The sequence below is a fragment of the Aspergillus piperis genome, assembly GCF_003184755.1.
Source record: "Aspergillus piperis CBS 112811 unplaced genomic scaffold BO85scaffold_10, whole genome shotgun sequence".
Lineage (NCBI taxonomy): Eukaryota > Fungi > Ascomycota > Eurotiomycetes > Eurotiales > Aspergillaceae > Aspergillus > Aspergillus piperis.
Genome location: NW_020291600.1, coordinates 430,674 through 443,907, shown reverse-complemented (window position 1 = coordinate 443,907; position 13,234 = coordinate 430,674). Strand labels below are relative to the sequence as shown.

At 49.1% G+C, this 13,234-nt stretch overlaps 5 protein-coding genes across 5 annotated transcripts; 3 read left to right on the top strand and 2 right to left on the bottom strand.

The window, feature by feature from the left end:
- The first annotated feature begins 18 nt into the window (after nucleotides 1–18).
- BO85DRAFT_32547 (uncharacterized protein) lies at nucleotides 19–1,496 on the top strand. Its single transcript, XM_025655430.1, has 2 exons — nucleotides 19–584; nucleotides 710–1,496. Exons 1-2 carry the CDS (start codon nucleotides 331–333, stop codon nucleotides 1,476–1,478), a joined length of 1,023 nt encoding a protein of 340 aa, XP_025515039.1. The 5' UTR covers nucleotides 19–330; the 3' UTR covers nucleotides 1,479–1,496.
- Nucleotides 1,497–2,538: 1,042 nt separating this feature from the next.
- On the top strand, nucleotides 2,539–5,728 carry BO85DRAFT_449832 (putative Patatin family phospholipase). Its single transcript, XM_025660245.1, has 3 exons — nucleotides 2,539–3,143; nucleotides 3,210–4,054; nucleotides 4,121–5,728. Exons 1-3 carry the CDS (start codon nucleotides 2,880–2,882, stop codon nucleotides 5,358–5,360), a joined length of 2,349 nt encoding a protein of 782 aa, XP_025515038.1. The 5' UTR covers nucleotides 2,539–2,879; the 3' UTR covers nucleotides 5,361–5,728.
- A 343-nt stretch (nucleotides 5,729–6,071) lies between these two features.
- BO85DRAFT_32464 (uncharacterized protein) lies at nucleotides 6,072–6,513 on the bottom strand. The gene has a single exon (XM_025655429.1). The coding sequence runs from the start codon at nucleotides 6,400–6,402 to the stop codon at nucleotides 6,160–6,162; it is 243 nt and encodes an 80-aa protein (XP_025515037.1). The 5' UTR covers nucleotides 6,403–6,513; the 3' UTR covers nucleotides 6,072–6,159.
- BO85DRAFT_422010 (uncharacterized protein) lies at nucleotides 6,225–10,314 on the bottom strand. Its single transcript, XM_025657956.1, has 7 exons — nucleotides 10,197–10,314; nucleotides 8,396–10,133; nucleotides 8,134–8,319; nucleotides 8,000–8,059; nucleotides 7,883–7,930; nucleotides 7,659–7,814; nucleotides 6,225–7,594 (listed from the first exon to the last, which is right to left on the bottom strand). Exons 1-7 carry the CDS (start codon nucleotides 10,206–10,208, stop codon nucleotides 6,558–6,560), a joined length of 3,237 nt encoding a protein of 1,078 aa, XP_025515036.1. The 5' UTR covers nucleotides 10,209–10,314; the 3' UTR covers nucleotides 6,225–6,557.
- Nucleotides 10,315–10,811: 497 nt separating this feature from the next.
- On the top strand, nucleotides 10,812–12,871 carry BO85DRAFT_459858 (uncharacterized protein; the record flags this gene model as incomplete). Its single annotated transcript, XM_025661679.1, has 5 exons — nucleotides 10,812–10,936; nucleotides 11,003–11,294; nucleotides 11,403–11,601; nucleotides 11,652–11,939; nucleotides 12,015–12,871. 5 exons carry the CDS (start codon nucleotides 10,812–10,814, stop codon nucleotides 12,869–12,871), a joined length of 1,761 nt encoding a protein of 586 aa, XP_025515035.1.
- Nucleotides 12,872–13,234: the final 363 nt, after the last annotated feature.

Below are 13,234 nucleotides of genomic sequence, written 5' to 3'. Positions count from 1 at the left end.
TTTGGCTACTACTACCCGTTCATCAACCCACCCCACTCACCACTTTAACCACCTTAAACATCACCATCACCGTCATCATCCCACTAATCCCTTTCTTTTCCCCTACGTACTTCCCTTCCTTTTTTATTCGATTTCACTCCAATTTAATCCCACCAAATACCTCTCCATATTCTTTCCTTAAGAACAACTCACCCTTTCTTTCCCTTCCTACACTTTCACTCGTATATCCCCCTATCACCCCCCACACACCAGCAGGACGACAGACTGCAACCTGATCCTTTGATTTCTTTAAACCAGAAGAGAGAAGGGAGGAAGAAAGAAGAAAAAGAAATGTCCCTCCCCTCCACCCCAACATACACCTTCTCCATCCCCTCCATACACGACCGTCTTCGTCTAGACTGTCGCATCTACCTGCCTCCAGATCTTCCCAAACGATTACTCCGCGACAGTTCCGGGTTGCTGCGCGGGGCGATCATCGCGCATCCGTACGCGCCGCTGGGAGGATGCTTTGATGATCCGGTTGTGGGGGTTGTGGGTGGGGAGGTATTGAAATTGGGGTGTGTTGTTGGGACGTTTAATTTTCGGTATGTTTCATTTCCTATTCTTATTTTTCTATTTATGTCTTTCATGATACTATTTATCTATTTGTTTATTTGGATGTTGGGGAGTTGGTGTGGTGCTGTGATGGTTGCTGATTAGGTATGGGCAGGGGTGCTGGTGGTTCTGAGGGACGGACGAGTTGGACGGCTAGGCCTGAGTTGGCGGATTATGTCTCTTTCTATGGGTTTATGTTGCTCTATTTGCATTTCTTGAAGGAGAGGGCAGTGCGGCAGGAGGGAAGGAAAGAGGGTGGGGGTAAGATAGGGGTGGTTTTGGGTGGATATTCGTATGGGTCGATGATTGCGTCGCATTTGCCGAAGCTTCATGATATTGTGGATTTGGTGCGGTGTTCATCGCCCGAATCACCGTTTCATGAGACTTACCAGATCGCGGAGAAGTTGTCGCTTTGTTTGAGTTTGGGGGAGGAAATGAAGCAGCCGACGTATCGTCCGGCTACGGTGGAGGAGATAAGATCTGCGGCGGATTGTATTAAACGCACTGCTGCTGTTTCTTATCTCCTTGTGTCTCCGCTGCTGCCGCCGGTTAATCAGTTCTTGACGCTGTTTTCGAAGATGTCGCTTGATGCGAGTGCGCAGATATCATCGGCATCTGGGGAATGGAGACAGGGACAGATACCCTGTCCCAAGCCGGCAGATCAGCTGTGTGCGCATGAGACATTGGCTATCTTTGGCGACGAGGATACATTCACGTCGGCGAGTAAATTAGAGAAGTGGTCAGCCGAACTGGCCCATGCACCGGGGAGTAGGTTCCAGGCGGTGGAGATCGAGGGAGCCGGTCATTTCTGGAGAGAACATGGTGTCGAAGCTCAGGCGAGACAAGCTATCCGGGACTGGGTGTGTCAGATGTCGACATCTTGATAAGATGGCTGGATTGTTTTGACATGTGTGGGTGGTCAGCCTGGTTTTATCGTGTCCCACTTCGAGTCTAGATCATGTGTGTCTAAGATACGAGAAGCTTGCGTGATAAGAGTGCCAACCAGATGGTGGATTATCTCTCCCCCTTCACATGCAGGGACAGGGGTGGACGGAGTGGTGAAGCATGTGAAGCGGGCGTGTGTGGCTCGCCTGACCGTTCCGACAGAGGAAGGTCCCCTCCATGGAAAGAGCTGATTCCGACGAGCATCCATTTCGGGTATGTTTCAGCTGCATTTTGCATGATCCTGTATGCCACGGTGTCTTTGCAATGATGAGTGAGGTCTTTTTGGTCTCTACTCGTTCATCGGAGAGATCATCAAACCCATGACGCAAGACGTTCCGCTCTGCTGGGATTTCATATTTTGTCGCAAAACTCTCGAGGAGCGAAAAGGCTGGAAAATACATACAGCATATCCTTATAGGATCCGAAAGCTTGAACCATCCATGCCAGGCCGGTGAACCAAGGTTGCCATCCCAGGTCCGCTTCAGCGCTGTTCCCGATCAGGCTGGATCTGACACCGGGTAATAGTCTAGGGCATGAGGTGGGAGCCCTTTTGAGTTTTGCTGATCTGCAGATTTTAGCATGCAAAAGGAATGCAGCAGAGAATTGTGGGGATATGATATCACCGGATGTATCGGCCATCGGATGAAGAAGTCGCCATCGCACACATACTTTGACACAATGATACAAATGCCGATCGGGGATCTGGTGTCGGGGTCCACTAGATAAGAGTCTAGTGTTGTGGATGAGGACATGGGGTGTTCATCGATGATGATAAGATGGAAGATGAAGACTGGTTCTAGGCTCTTTGAGCAATAACCCGCCATGTTGTTTCAGTGAACAATAGAATACTTGAAGAGTAATTCCCAACTCCATCCCGTGACTGGGGCGATCGGCAGCACCCGCTGGAAAGCCGGGGGACCAATCAGACATCCGGGGAATGCTGCCTCGTGACGTCTGGAGAGAAAGAGTGGCCATTTTCTCTCTCGCGGTCATCCCTGGCAGCAGACCAGGCAAACTAAAATGCATGGATCCGGCTGACTGACGGATGGGCTGGCCTTGCCTCGTGCCTGACCTGCTAAAGACGCAGTGCACGAACTCTTGCGGCTACTTCTATCTACTTCCTGCTGTTGCTCCGACTTACATTCCCAACATCACCAACATCCTCCCTTCCTTTCACTTCTTTACTTCTGCCTATCAAAGTACCTTTCGAATGCTTTTTCGGGCCTAATTCGCTAAGATCTCCGATTTGCCTACCCCGGTTTAGGCACCCTCTCCAATCCAAACTTAGTTTCCCCTCCATCTCCGCACCGATGCGAGCCTGATGCACCCTGAAGTCGGTCATGTCCATCCTGCATGATTCCTCCCTTGTTCGACCCCAGTGTCATGTAAAGGGCAAACCGCGCTCTCTGGAGACGCCAAATAAACCCCGTCGCTCCGTCCTTAAGTCTGTTTCTCTCCCGTCGCTGTCGGCCGTCGTCAAAAACTCATTGACATGGGCGGGGGACACGTGGGGTTCCTATGGGAATGGCCAGTCCCAGAAAGAACGCAGACTGCGCGCTGCTGTGGATGAGCGAAAGGAGGCTTTGTACCTCAAGAAGCGCAATGTAAGTTAAAGACAGCTTCACACGATTCAGGATCAGCCGGCATGGCTGTTAGCTAATGTCTTTCAGGCTGTGACCTACGAAGAATGGCGAGACGCTGCGAGCGAACTGGATGAGTTGGAGAATAACTCTGCTTGGAAGGAAACGTTCGAGTGCCCCGACTATGACCCTCATCTCGTGCTCGATCGTCTCAAGCAGCTGGACGATGCCCGGATTAACTGTGATATCAGTCGCATGTTGTTCCTCATCCGCACGTCCCTGAGCCGCGATCTGGGCAACATGAGCAACGCCTCTCTCTACAAGCATGCTCATCTCGGAACCAAGAACCTCATCGATCAATACATTGACACCGCTCTGGAAACAATATTGTCATTGGTTGAGCTGGCGGATAAAAACCGGTGCGATGTGGTGGAATCCAGGTATATCCTGGACCAGTTGCTCGCAGCGAGACAGGCTTTCGGGCGAAGTGCGCTGCTCTTCTCCGGGGGAGCCACTTTTGGCATGAATCATATTGGCGTACTAAAGGCTCTTTGGCAAGCTAACCTTCTGCCGCGAATTATCTCGGGCGCGTCTGCGGGCAGCATTGTGTGTGCCGTCTTCTGTACTCGCACTGAGGATGAGCTGCCGGCTTTGCTGGACTCATTTACAGAAGGGGACTTTGCTGTTTTCGGCGAGGGGACTGAGGAAGATACTATCCTCCAGAAGACAGCCCGGTTTTTGAAATATGGGTCATTTCTGGACATCTCGCACCTAGCCAAGGTGGTGAGAAATTGGTTGGGCGACATCACCTTCCAGGAGGCATATAACCGAACACGACGCATCCTCAACATTTGCGTTTCCAGTGCTGGCATCTACGAGCTACCCAAGTTGTTGAACTACATAACTGCGCCCAATGTATTGATCTGGTCTGCTGTGTATGGTCCCCCTTACACAATACCGACTGTTTTCAAACCTATAGGATTTGATGCTGACTTCAACAGGGCCGTCTCATGTTCAGTCCCGGTAGTCTTTTCGCCGTATGCCCTTATGGCTAAGGATCCCCTGACAGGAGAACCAGTTCCATGGAGCGACCTTCATAGGCAATATATTGATGGCTCCGTGGACGGTGACCTCCCTATGACTCGTCTGTCGGAAATGTTCAACGTCAACCACTTCATTGTATCGCAGGTCAATCCCCATGTCGTTCCATTTCTACCCAAGGATGATGGACCAGATCCGTATATGGAGAACTCTTTCACCGCTTCTCGATGGATCCGGAGTATCACATATCTTGCCAAGGATGAGATCCTACATCGGATGACAGTCATGTCCGAGCTAGGGATCTTTCCCACGTCTTTGACCAAAACAGTTTCGATTGTCAACCAGAAGTATTCCGGAGACATCAATATATATCCGGAAATTCAGTATTCTCGGATTCCCGTCATGCTACGCAACCCGACGACGGAGTTTATGCTTCAAGCATGCCTAAGTGGCGAGCGGGCCACATGGCCCAAGCTTGGACGAATACGCAACCACTGCGCCATCGAATTGGCGCTGGACTTGGCCATTCAGAAAATGCGGGCTCGAGTGGCCTTCTCCCCGAGTCGCGTCCACGCAAGAACAGATAGCAATGCTGGCCATTCGATCGAATCCCTCGACAGCAGTGGAGGCCGAGGACGTTTGTTGAACCGGAGAAGCTCCTATAACCATGAAATTGAAAAGATCAAACATGCCCGCCACGATCCAGGCCGGCGGACAAGACCATTTCTTCAAAGGTCCCGCAGCGTGTTGCTATCCGAACAAACGCACCGAATCGACTCTGTGGCCTCAGCCAGACTGGATCAAGCAGTGCAACGGCGCCGTCAAAGCAATCCGAGCCAAATTTTCAACACCGGGGACGGATTTTATAGTCCTTGTTCTGAGAGCGACGAACATAGTGAGGAATCCTCCCCTCCGACCCGCGTCCCGCTAGAAAGGCATGTTTCATGGGAACCGTCATCATCCGACGACCCGCCTTCCGATGAGGCCACCCCTAACGGCAGCGCACAGTCACCACATCCATCCTCTCCCATTCATATAGGACGGGTGACTTCGCAGCGAGCTCCTGTATGGCCTCCAGACCTATCTGTGCACGCGATGCCAACGACACCTGAGCCATCGTTGCCACCTTCCCCTCACCACCTGCGGATGACGCCCAAAGCCTATGTCTCCAATCCCACTTCTCGTAACTTCTACAACTGACCAAATATATATTGCTTGATCGCTCATACTCAGTTGTCACGTATGTGCTGGAACACTGCGATCAACAGAGAACATAAAGATGGGAACTTTCCTTTCGGTGTACATACTACATATTGATGAGGACATTTTGGCTTGGTCGGATTTACTAGCTTATTGAGCAGTTCATGCGTTGGCTCATGGCAATAGGTCTAGACGGGGATTGCATTTTAGAATCATACGTTAGGAGTGAAGTTCTTTTTCCATGGGGGTAGTGATTGGATAGACACCACGCCTGGGCCTAGACTTTCCTTTCATTCTAGAGGTTGATTCGCTGTTGGCTACATCACTACCACAGAAATAAAGCACCACCGTACTGCTCGGTCACCTAGCATGCCGAACATCAATCCGACGTAGATGAACTAAGAACATGTCTTGCTCAAGGAACATTACCAAATCACAGCCCCGGCACCCCATTATAAGACTCAGAAATTAACCCTTCGATTGACTCAGCAATACTAACTCCTACATATATGTCTTGGAATAGTATTCAAAAGGTACGTTCATTAAGGAAGACGCTTGGTAACAGAAGTAGCTACAATTTCTTCAATTCATCCGAGGAGCCCACTAGCATATTAGTAAAATAAGCTACAGGCGCACACGTCTATATAGTCATTCCGAAAAAGATATAACGATGTTTAGTTTATCTGCCAGGTTAGTAAATGTGGTACCAGCGGAGTGGAAGTTGTATTTGATGGAGGTAGCTATGTCACTTTGCTGTGCGAGATTTAGTCATTGGCCAAGGAGTATGTGATTCTTGAATCTATTGGTTAAGTCGGCAGTGGACAATAGATTGAGCCGGGAAGGATTGTTGGAGATACTTAGTTACTTGCACTGGAAATAATAATCCCAAAAAAAAAATAAAATAAAATAAAAAAAAAATAAAAATAAAAAAAATAAAAAAAAAAATAAAAAAAAAATAAAATAAAATAGAAAAAATAAAAAAAGACAACGAAAATAGAATGGAGCTGTTAACTTGTTTCGGAAAAACCGAAACTGGAATCATCTATATGCTCGTCAATAGTAGTATCTGCCACTGATCTCCTTCAATCGGAAACACTTTCTTGGACTGGGTGTAATCCGCTGCTGCCTATACAGGTACAGGATAGCACCTGGCATGAATATAGCTGGATTTGTAACAGCAGGCGAGACACAACCTGGTTACGAATGGCCAAAGGGCTGACTGAATGTCGGCAATGTGGACTGTGATGTTGTAGTTTGCGTAAGTGATGCCATGGTACCAGGTTGCGAGAGGAATTGAGCTTGCTGCGGTTGCTGCTGTGGTGGTTGCACCTGCTGCAAGGTATAGTTGTCGCTGTTTCCGCTGTTGCTTGGCATCTGAGGTTGGGATTGCAGGGTCAACTGTGGACTTGGCTGCTGCTGCTGCTGCGACTGTTGCAAACCATAGCTATTATTGGTACTTCCGTTGCTGAGCACATGGAATTGTGGTTGCAGAGTAGATTGTGAGCTTAGCTGTTGCTGCTGTTGGAATGGCTGCCCAAGTTGCTGACCCAGTGGGTTAGGCATGGGCTGCATACTGGCCTGGAGGTTCTGACCGTTACCCATATAGGTCTGACCGCCGCCCAGGCCTCCCATTTTCTGAGTGGTCTGGTGTCCGAATGGTGAAGATGTCGATTGAAGGAAACCTCCTTGGGGGTATGCTGGCTGAAAGGTGGTGCCTTGCGGAGGAGGCTGCGAGTAGAGCCCTCCATATGGATTATAGCTAAAATCGTCTCGTCGGACCATGGAGTTGCGGTTTCGCTCCGCATCGTCTTGCATATTTTGGGTACTCCAAATATAATTGCTAAACTTGTCCGACAGTTCAAAAACCTTCTCAAAATACATCGTGCTGAGCTCGATTTTGGAGGCCGTGTGAGAGTTGTATGTGGCCAGCGCAAGGGCACTTTGGAAGGCATTGCGAATCTGCCGGCCGTTCCAAACAGGACCCGATCCTGGAAGCTGCTGGCGTTGGAATATTCCCTTCGCATATTGGAGCAAGGATTCCTTGTTGACTATGATTCCCGCGCGGACCGCTTCATCGATGTGGCCAGACCAAATATCGTGGGTGGGGGGCCAGTCTAAGGACGGGTAGTAGAGAGACATATGAATGCGAGACTTGAAGGCTTCATCGAAGGTTCCCACACGGTTGGTGGTGAGGAACAATATTCCCTCATAGTATTCCAATGTACGAAGGAAAACTAGGTATCCCGGAGTTAGTGATCTTCCCGAGCAAAGAAGAGAGAAAGAAGACTTCTATCCTACCTGAGACGAGGGCATTTCTCTCGGCGTCAAATGCCCGGCGTTGAGTTAAGAACACATCGGCTTCATCAAGAAGCATGATGCACTTCCAATCCTGAGCGAGTCGAAAGATTTCTTTGAGTCTTTCTTCCACATCGCTAGCGGTGAGTCCAAGATCTCCTACATCAAATGAAAATCCAAGTGTAAGCCCCCTTCGACAGTATCGGCATTGAAAATATCTATCTTACCACATGTGACAGGCAGTAGAGGTCTACCGGTACTTATGGCAGCACATTCTATTTGTTTTAGATTGATTATCGTCAGCATTGGGTACGCTTAGGCTAAAAAGAGCTTGCGCAGCCTACCAGCCGTAGATGTCTTCCCTACTCCGGGTACTCCGTGTAAAAGGATTGTCACTCCATTCCCTATCAGACACATTAGAACGAACGATGAAGAAGGCGATGGAGGTATATAAAGTATATAGACCTGAGCAACTTACCCTTGTTCCTGAGCAAGTCAAAATGGACCCCACTAGACGTTTGTCGGGCAAAATGCGCGTGAATTAAGGACTGAACCATGTCCTTGTGGCCTTCCGGAAGGCGTAATTTAAGCCATGGGTCGCCTTTGACTTCCCTCTGGCGCAGTTGTTCAGTCCCATTTGGCCCTCGTCCAATCTGGAGACAAGCTGTGAGTGGGTAAAAGAACCCGCATTGTTAGCCATGAAGCAACCGCTGAGAGCAGGCTACACATAATGAACATACCCCATCGCCTGGTCGAAAGCACAAAGGCAAAGACCCTGTCAGGAAGGATCAACAAGTCATCATCAGCTGGGCCACCTCCAACTTTGACCCAGGATTCCCACACTTGAGCCTGGGCCTCCATAAAGTCATCTGTAAATCGTTTATCCCAAGCCTCATCATTCTCGACTCCGGGCCCTCCTTCGGTCTCAGCCCTGTCGGTATCACCAAAGTCATGTTCGCCGGTCATCGGGCGCCACCACGGGATCTCCTCCAACGCGCGTGCAAAGTCTACGATCACATCGCTGTCGATGTGCTCGGAGTAGAAGGAAGCGCTACGGGGAATTTCGTCGACTAGCTCGGTCAGCTTTTGCCCTGTGGGAGTCAAGTAGTGGCACCGGCCAGTGTAATCCAAATGGTGAAACCTTTTCGTGCAATCGAAGAATTGTCTCCCTCGGGCCATCAGGTACTCTCGGTCTGTGAAACCTTCCTTTTCCGCGACAGCGAACGGGAGAACAGGGAGGGACTTGATAGCTTGAGTGCCATCGAACCCGTTTATTGTCACTTGGTTGAAGACGGGAATGAACTTGGTCCCATCGAAGTCCACATAGAAGCAGTCCAGCACAAAGGGAGCCCATGTGCCAGTGGTTTGATCGGTGGTGCGACGCGACTCGCCCAGGTAGCGGCGGCCCCCGGTTCGCTGCACCACCTTCCAGATCTTTTGGGGAGCATTGCTGTTTCTGATGTACACCAACGTTCCTTGCGCAAAGAGAAACCAGAGATCGACGAATCGCACCATCTCCGGCGCAGCAGCTAGGCTCGCCTGAGCTGGACCAAGGGTCTCATCCATGAATTGCGTCAGGCATCGGAGATCCATGATCAATGCGGTGAGCTCGAAGAGATCCAACGACGACGGATCCTCGACTGCATCCTTATAGAAATTGTCTTCTACGGTAGATTTGTCCAAGACTTGCATGCCCCCTTCTAAATCGTCCTGCCTTTGCTTCAAAGCAGTTTCCAATTCTGTCAACCTGGTCCGAATATTCTTTTCGAGATAAACCAATGATTTGAAGGGCCGAAGAAGCTTTAGGGGATTTGTAGTGTCATAATCCAGAGCCCCATTGCAAAACTCGTGATTGAAAAAGCTCATCAACCGCTTCGAGTTGATCTTGATTCGTTCCGGTAGCGTAGTTAGCGGAAGAGGGTCGCTTGATTCTTTGCTGAAGGCAGCATTTGACCAGCGGTTGCGGCGCATGAATATGATATCGCCCACTGAGGGCTCGGTATTCGGGATCTCAAGGGAGAAATACTTGGTAGAGAAAATGGAGGAGATGGCCGTTTCGCCCCAACTGGAACGATGGATCTCTGGGACAGAGGTCCGCATATTCCTTTTCTCTTCATAGAGCGACTCGGCTATTTCGCTATTAAGTTTGCGTAACCCAGCCATTTGTTCAGAAAGGCAGTGAATGATATCAACTATGTTATTCCTCCAGTCAAATTTCGCAACTTCGAAAGCCTTGTCTGCTTGATCCTGTAATTGTTTTAATTGCGATATCGACTGGTCATTGGCATTGAACCACTTCTCCACGGCCGATCTAGGGATGATATCAGATTTGGGTCGACCGTGTGGCGTTGAGTGTTCCTCTGCATTGTCATCATCACCATCATCCGCCGGGGGATTTGTCCTCAGTGAGAGAAACACCCCAGTTGTAGGGTTTGAGTTGGTGACAACTGCGGCATCTTTCTCCATCGTGCAGGTATTCTATCTCATCGAATTAGCATTGGCTGGCTGGATAAGTACTTCAAAAGTCTGTACAAAACATGCATTTTCGGCCATTTTCTCTACAGCTGCTATTGTCTTCGAATTACTTCGTGGGACAAGCAGATAAGGGAATGCTGGATGAGACTGATTCTGGAATATCCAAGATCCTTGGGAATAGAGCAATGGGACAAGTACTACAGTCAATGGCAAGGAATTTAGAGCAGTATTTATAAACCAGTCGCAGGTTCAGCTGAACCCACACTGGTGTCTACTACTAAGAGCGAGTAATTAGGTGCGCTGATAACCTGTGGGTGCCGCTGCACACTACAATAGCCAATAGTTTAGGTGATTGGCCGTTGCATTCTCCACGTTTGTGGAATGGTGCAATAGGATGTGCAGTACTTCATAATATGGTCTGCTAAGAAGGTTCCAGCTGAAACTCCTTGATTACAAGAAAAAGCAACGAGTAACTTGGGCAGACATGCATGCGTCCAATGAACCCCGATGAACCCCGATCAACACCGATGAACTTTGATAGGTAGTCTGTACGCATGTCTCTTCGGGGATGCCATATGAACAATTCATTCGGCCCATTTACCCCTCTGCATGCTTGATATGTGCTCAGCTTTAATCACCCGCCCGTAAAAAGATCCTCTGAACATGTTTGACACCGGGAACATGGAAGACAGCATGGCCATAGTCACACCCTGGATGAAGCACAATGCTCCCAGGATTGATCCAGCGTGGGCATTCGCAGAAGCGCAGCGCAAGAGGGAGAACAACATTCCTGATCCTCCACAACAGTGAGTTCCCAGGTCGTTATGAACTTGTTGATGTTGGGACTCACCATGTGTTTCGCGAACTGGCAGTGTTCAAGATCGAAAGAATAGATTCAAGTCTGCCATGAGAGAGTTGTTCCGGACTACTTCAGATATCCAGGCCAAAGATATCTTCGAACATACCCATACATGGGAGGAGGTTCGCGCAGAGGCCCAAAAAGCGCTGGATTTACGGTATAAACCCAGCGGAAAGAAAAACTTCTTTCGGAGATCAATACGAAGCATGGGAGAAACTGCTTCCCGATTGGAATTTCTTACTGTGCTGGTCCCCAGTGGAGACTATATGGGCGTTCTATGTGGAGGGCTCAAGCTGGTTTACAATGTACGTGTTAGCGCATTTCTCTATTGTCGTACCTCTTTGCGTTACTTCCCTGATTTACTATATGCCATACACTTGCTCTGTCATTCCAGGTCGCTCAGAATATACTAGGCAGCAAATCGTTTGAATACCGTCCGCGACATTATTCTAGGATCTCTGGAGACTTTGTCTCGGCCAATTGAGGATGCCTCACCCTACCTGTATGCCTACTCCTGGAGCGAGACGCTTTTGGAGAAAGCTAATGACCTTTACATTTGCATCTTGGATGCGGTCGAGGCAATTATGAAGTGGATCTCTAAGAAAAGGAGCGGTAAGAACTGCACCCCCATTGTTTTGACTCAGCGTCTCACAATCGTCTAGCCTTTCGAGGTATGCTGAAAACAGCGAAGGCGATCGTTCAGCAAGATGACTATGGAGCCCAACTCGAAGCTACGATCGGTGCCAGTGTCGACGAGAAGGCAAAGGCTTTTGAAACAGCCGTCAAGTCCTGCTTGAGCATCGAAGTTCATGATATGGGCCAAAATGTGGTATGGATCGGCCAAGGGCAGGATGCAATAAGAGGGGATCTGAAGCACCTGATCCAAGCTGCAGCATCTTGGGAGAGATGTGAGGCCATTCTACGGGGTTACATGGAACAGATACAATCAAGTGAGTTTCAAAGTGTTTCGAAACGCCGAGCAGGTGGGCGCATTTCTTATTGCTGCTACTAATCTCTCTATCCAGTACTTGCATACCATGCCGCGATGGCTTCTCAGGCCACTCAGGCATGCATCACGATTGAGCAGCTCCTCACTGCTCTCCATTCGGCGGAACCCTTCCCTAGTGCTGACATTATACACCGGACGGTCGGAACCATCACTAATGAGAGACGGAGGCTACTGATCTCAGCGAGTCTGCTAGGCGTTGATGCCGAAGACCAGGTGACAGGCGTTCTGCAGGATTCCCGATTTTGCAACTGGCTGCAAAGAATGTATTCTCAAGTCCTTGTGGTCTCCAATGTGGAGCAGGATATTCTGCAAGAAAGCCCCATCTCACCGCTAACCTACATGTGTTCGGTATTATTGAAATCTCTCACCCCATCTGAACCAGTGATACCAATCGCCTTCTTCTGCCGGCAACACTGCAGCACGCAAGGTGGCCTGGCTGGAGTCACGGAGATGTTGAGATCTCTTATTGAGCAATTGACTCTCGCTCTCAACGAGTCTATGCGCCTAGATCTCAGCTTTTTGCTAGAGGATGATCTGGACGCCATCGCGAAGCAAGATGTGATGTTCCTTTGCCGCCTATTTGCCGAAGTGGTCAAACGTATCCCAAGCGGGGTGGTCATATGCATCATTGACGGTATCGACTTTTTTAGCAACCAGATTCATCTACCATGGCTGAATGTGATTATGCGGTCTTTCAATGATCTCATGGGGTCTGTCACTGGGAGCCTGGTGTTCAAAATATTGCTTACCAGCCATCGAGGAGCCAGTCTTGCCTCACAGTGGTTTCCCTGTCGGGTGGAATTACCCATGCACAGGAATGAGATGTTAAATGGTATTGGAGTTATTATGAGGGAGATGCAGTCAATCTTCTAGGAAACCTCATATTGTACTCGGGCTTCAATGGGCGGATGCGGAGCATAAGGCGCACCCGGTGGGTTCACACGCTCCACTGTACTTTTCCATTCTATCTAGGGAATATCTGGGAACATTCAAGAATTGCAGGTGATGAACCAGTGCTTTTTTCTTTCGAATACTGTCTCGGATATCTTGATTGCATAGAGGGAACATGGTTCTATAATATGTCTTCCATGAAAGGTTAAGTCGAGTTATTTAGCTACAGCCTCCACTGTTCTTAGTCTTAAATCTACTGTTACATAACCGACTTTTCCTCCAAAGAGTATAGCTTACAAAACTAGTATGGACTCCATAACCTGCTAAAGTCTTGTACAGTTCAAC

Bases quoted from the DNA above. Each gene is read 5' to 3' on its own strand.
- BO85DRAFT_32547 (XM_025655430.1), top strand. From the start codon at position 331: ATGTCCCTCCCCTCCACCCCAACATACACCTTCTCCATCCCCTCCATA. The intron at 585-709 runs GTATGTTTCATT...AGGTATGGGCAG, and splicing joins GTTGGGACGTTTAATTTTCG to GGGTGCTGGTGGTTCTGAGG.
- BO85DRAFT_449832 (XM_025660245.1), top strand. From the start codon at position 2,880: ATGTCCATCCTGCATGATTCCTCCCTTGTTCGACCCCAGTGTCATGTA. The intron at 3,144-3,209 runs GTAAGTTAAAGA...AATGTCTTTCAG, and splicing joins TGTACCTCAAGAAGCGCAAT to GCTGTGACCTACGAAGAATG. The intron at 4,055-4,120 runs GTATGGTCCCCC...TGACTTCAACAG, and splicing joins GTATTGATCTGGTCTGCTGT to GGCCGTCTCATGTTCAGTCC.
- BO85DRAFT_32464 (XM_025655429.1), bottom strand. From the start codon at position 6,402: ATGATTCCAGTTTCGGTTTTTCCGAAACAAGTTAACAGCTCCATTCTA.
- BO85DRAFT_422010 (XM_025657956.1), bottom strand. The intron at 8,060-8,133 runs GTAAGTTGCTCA...TGTGTCTGATAG, and splicing joins TGACTTGCTCAGGAACAAGG to GGAATGGAGTGACAATCCTT. The intron at 7,931-7,999 runs GTAGGCTGCGCA...TAAAACAAATAG, and splicing joins AGGGAAGACATCTACGGCTG to AATGTGCTGCCATAAGTACC.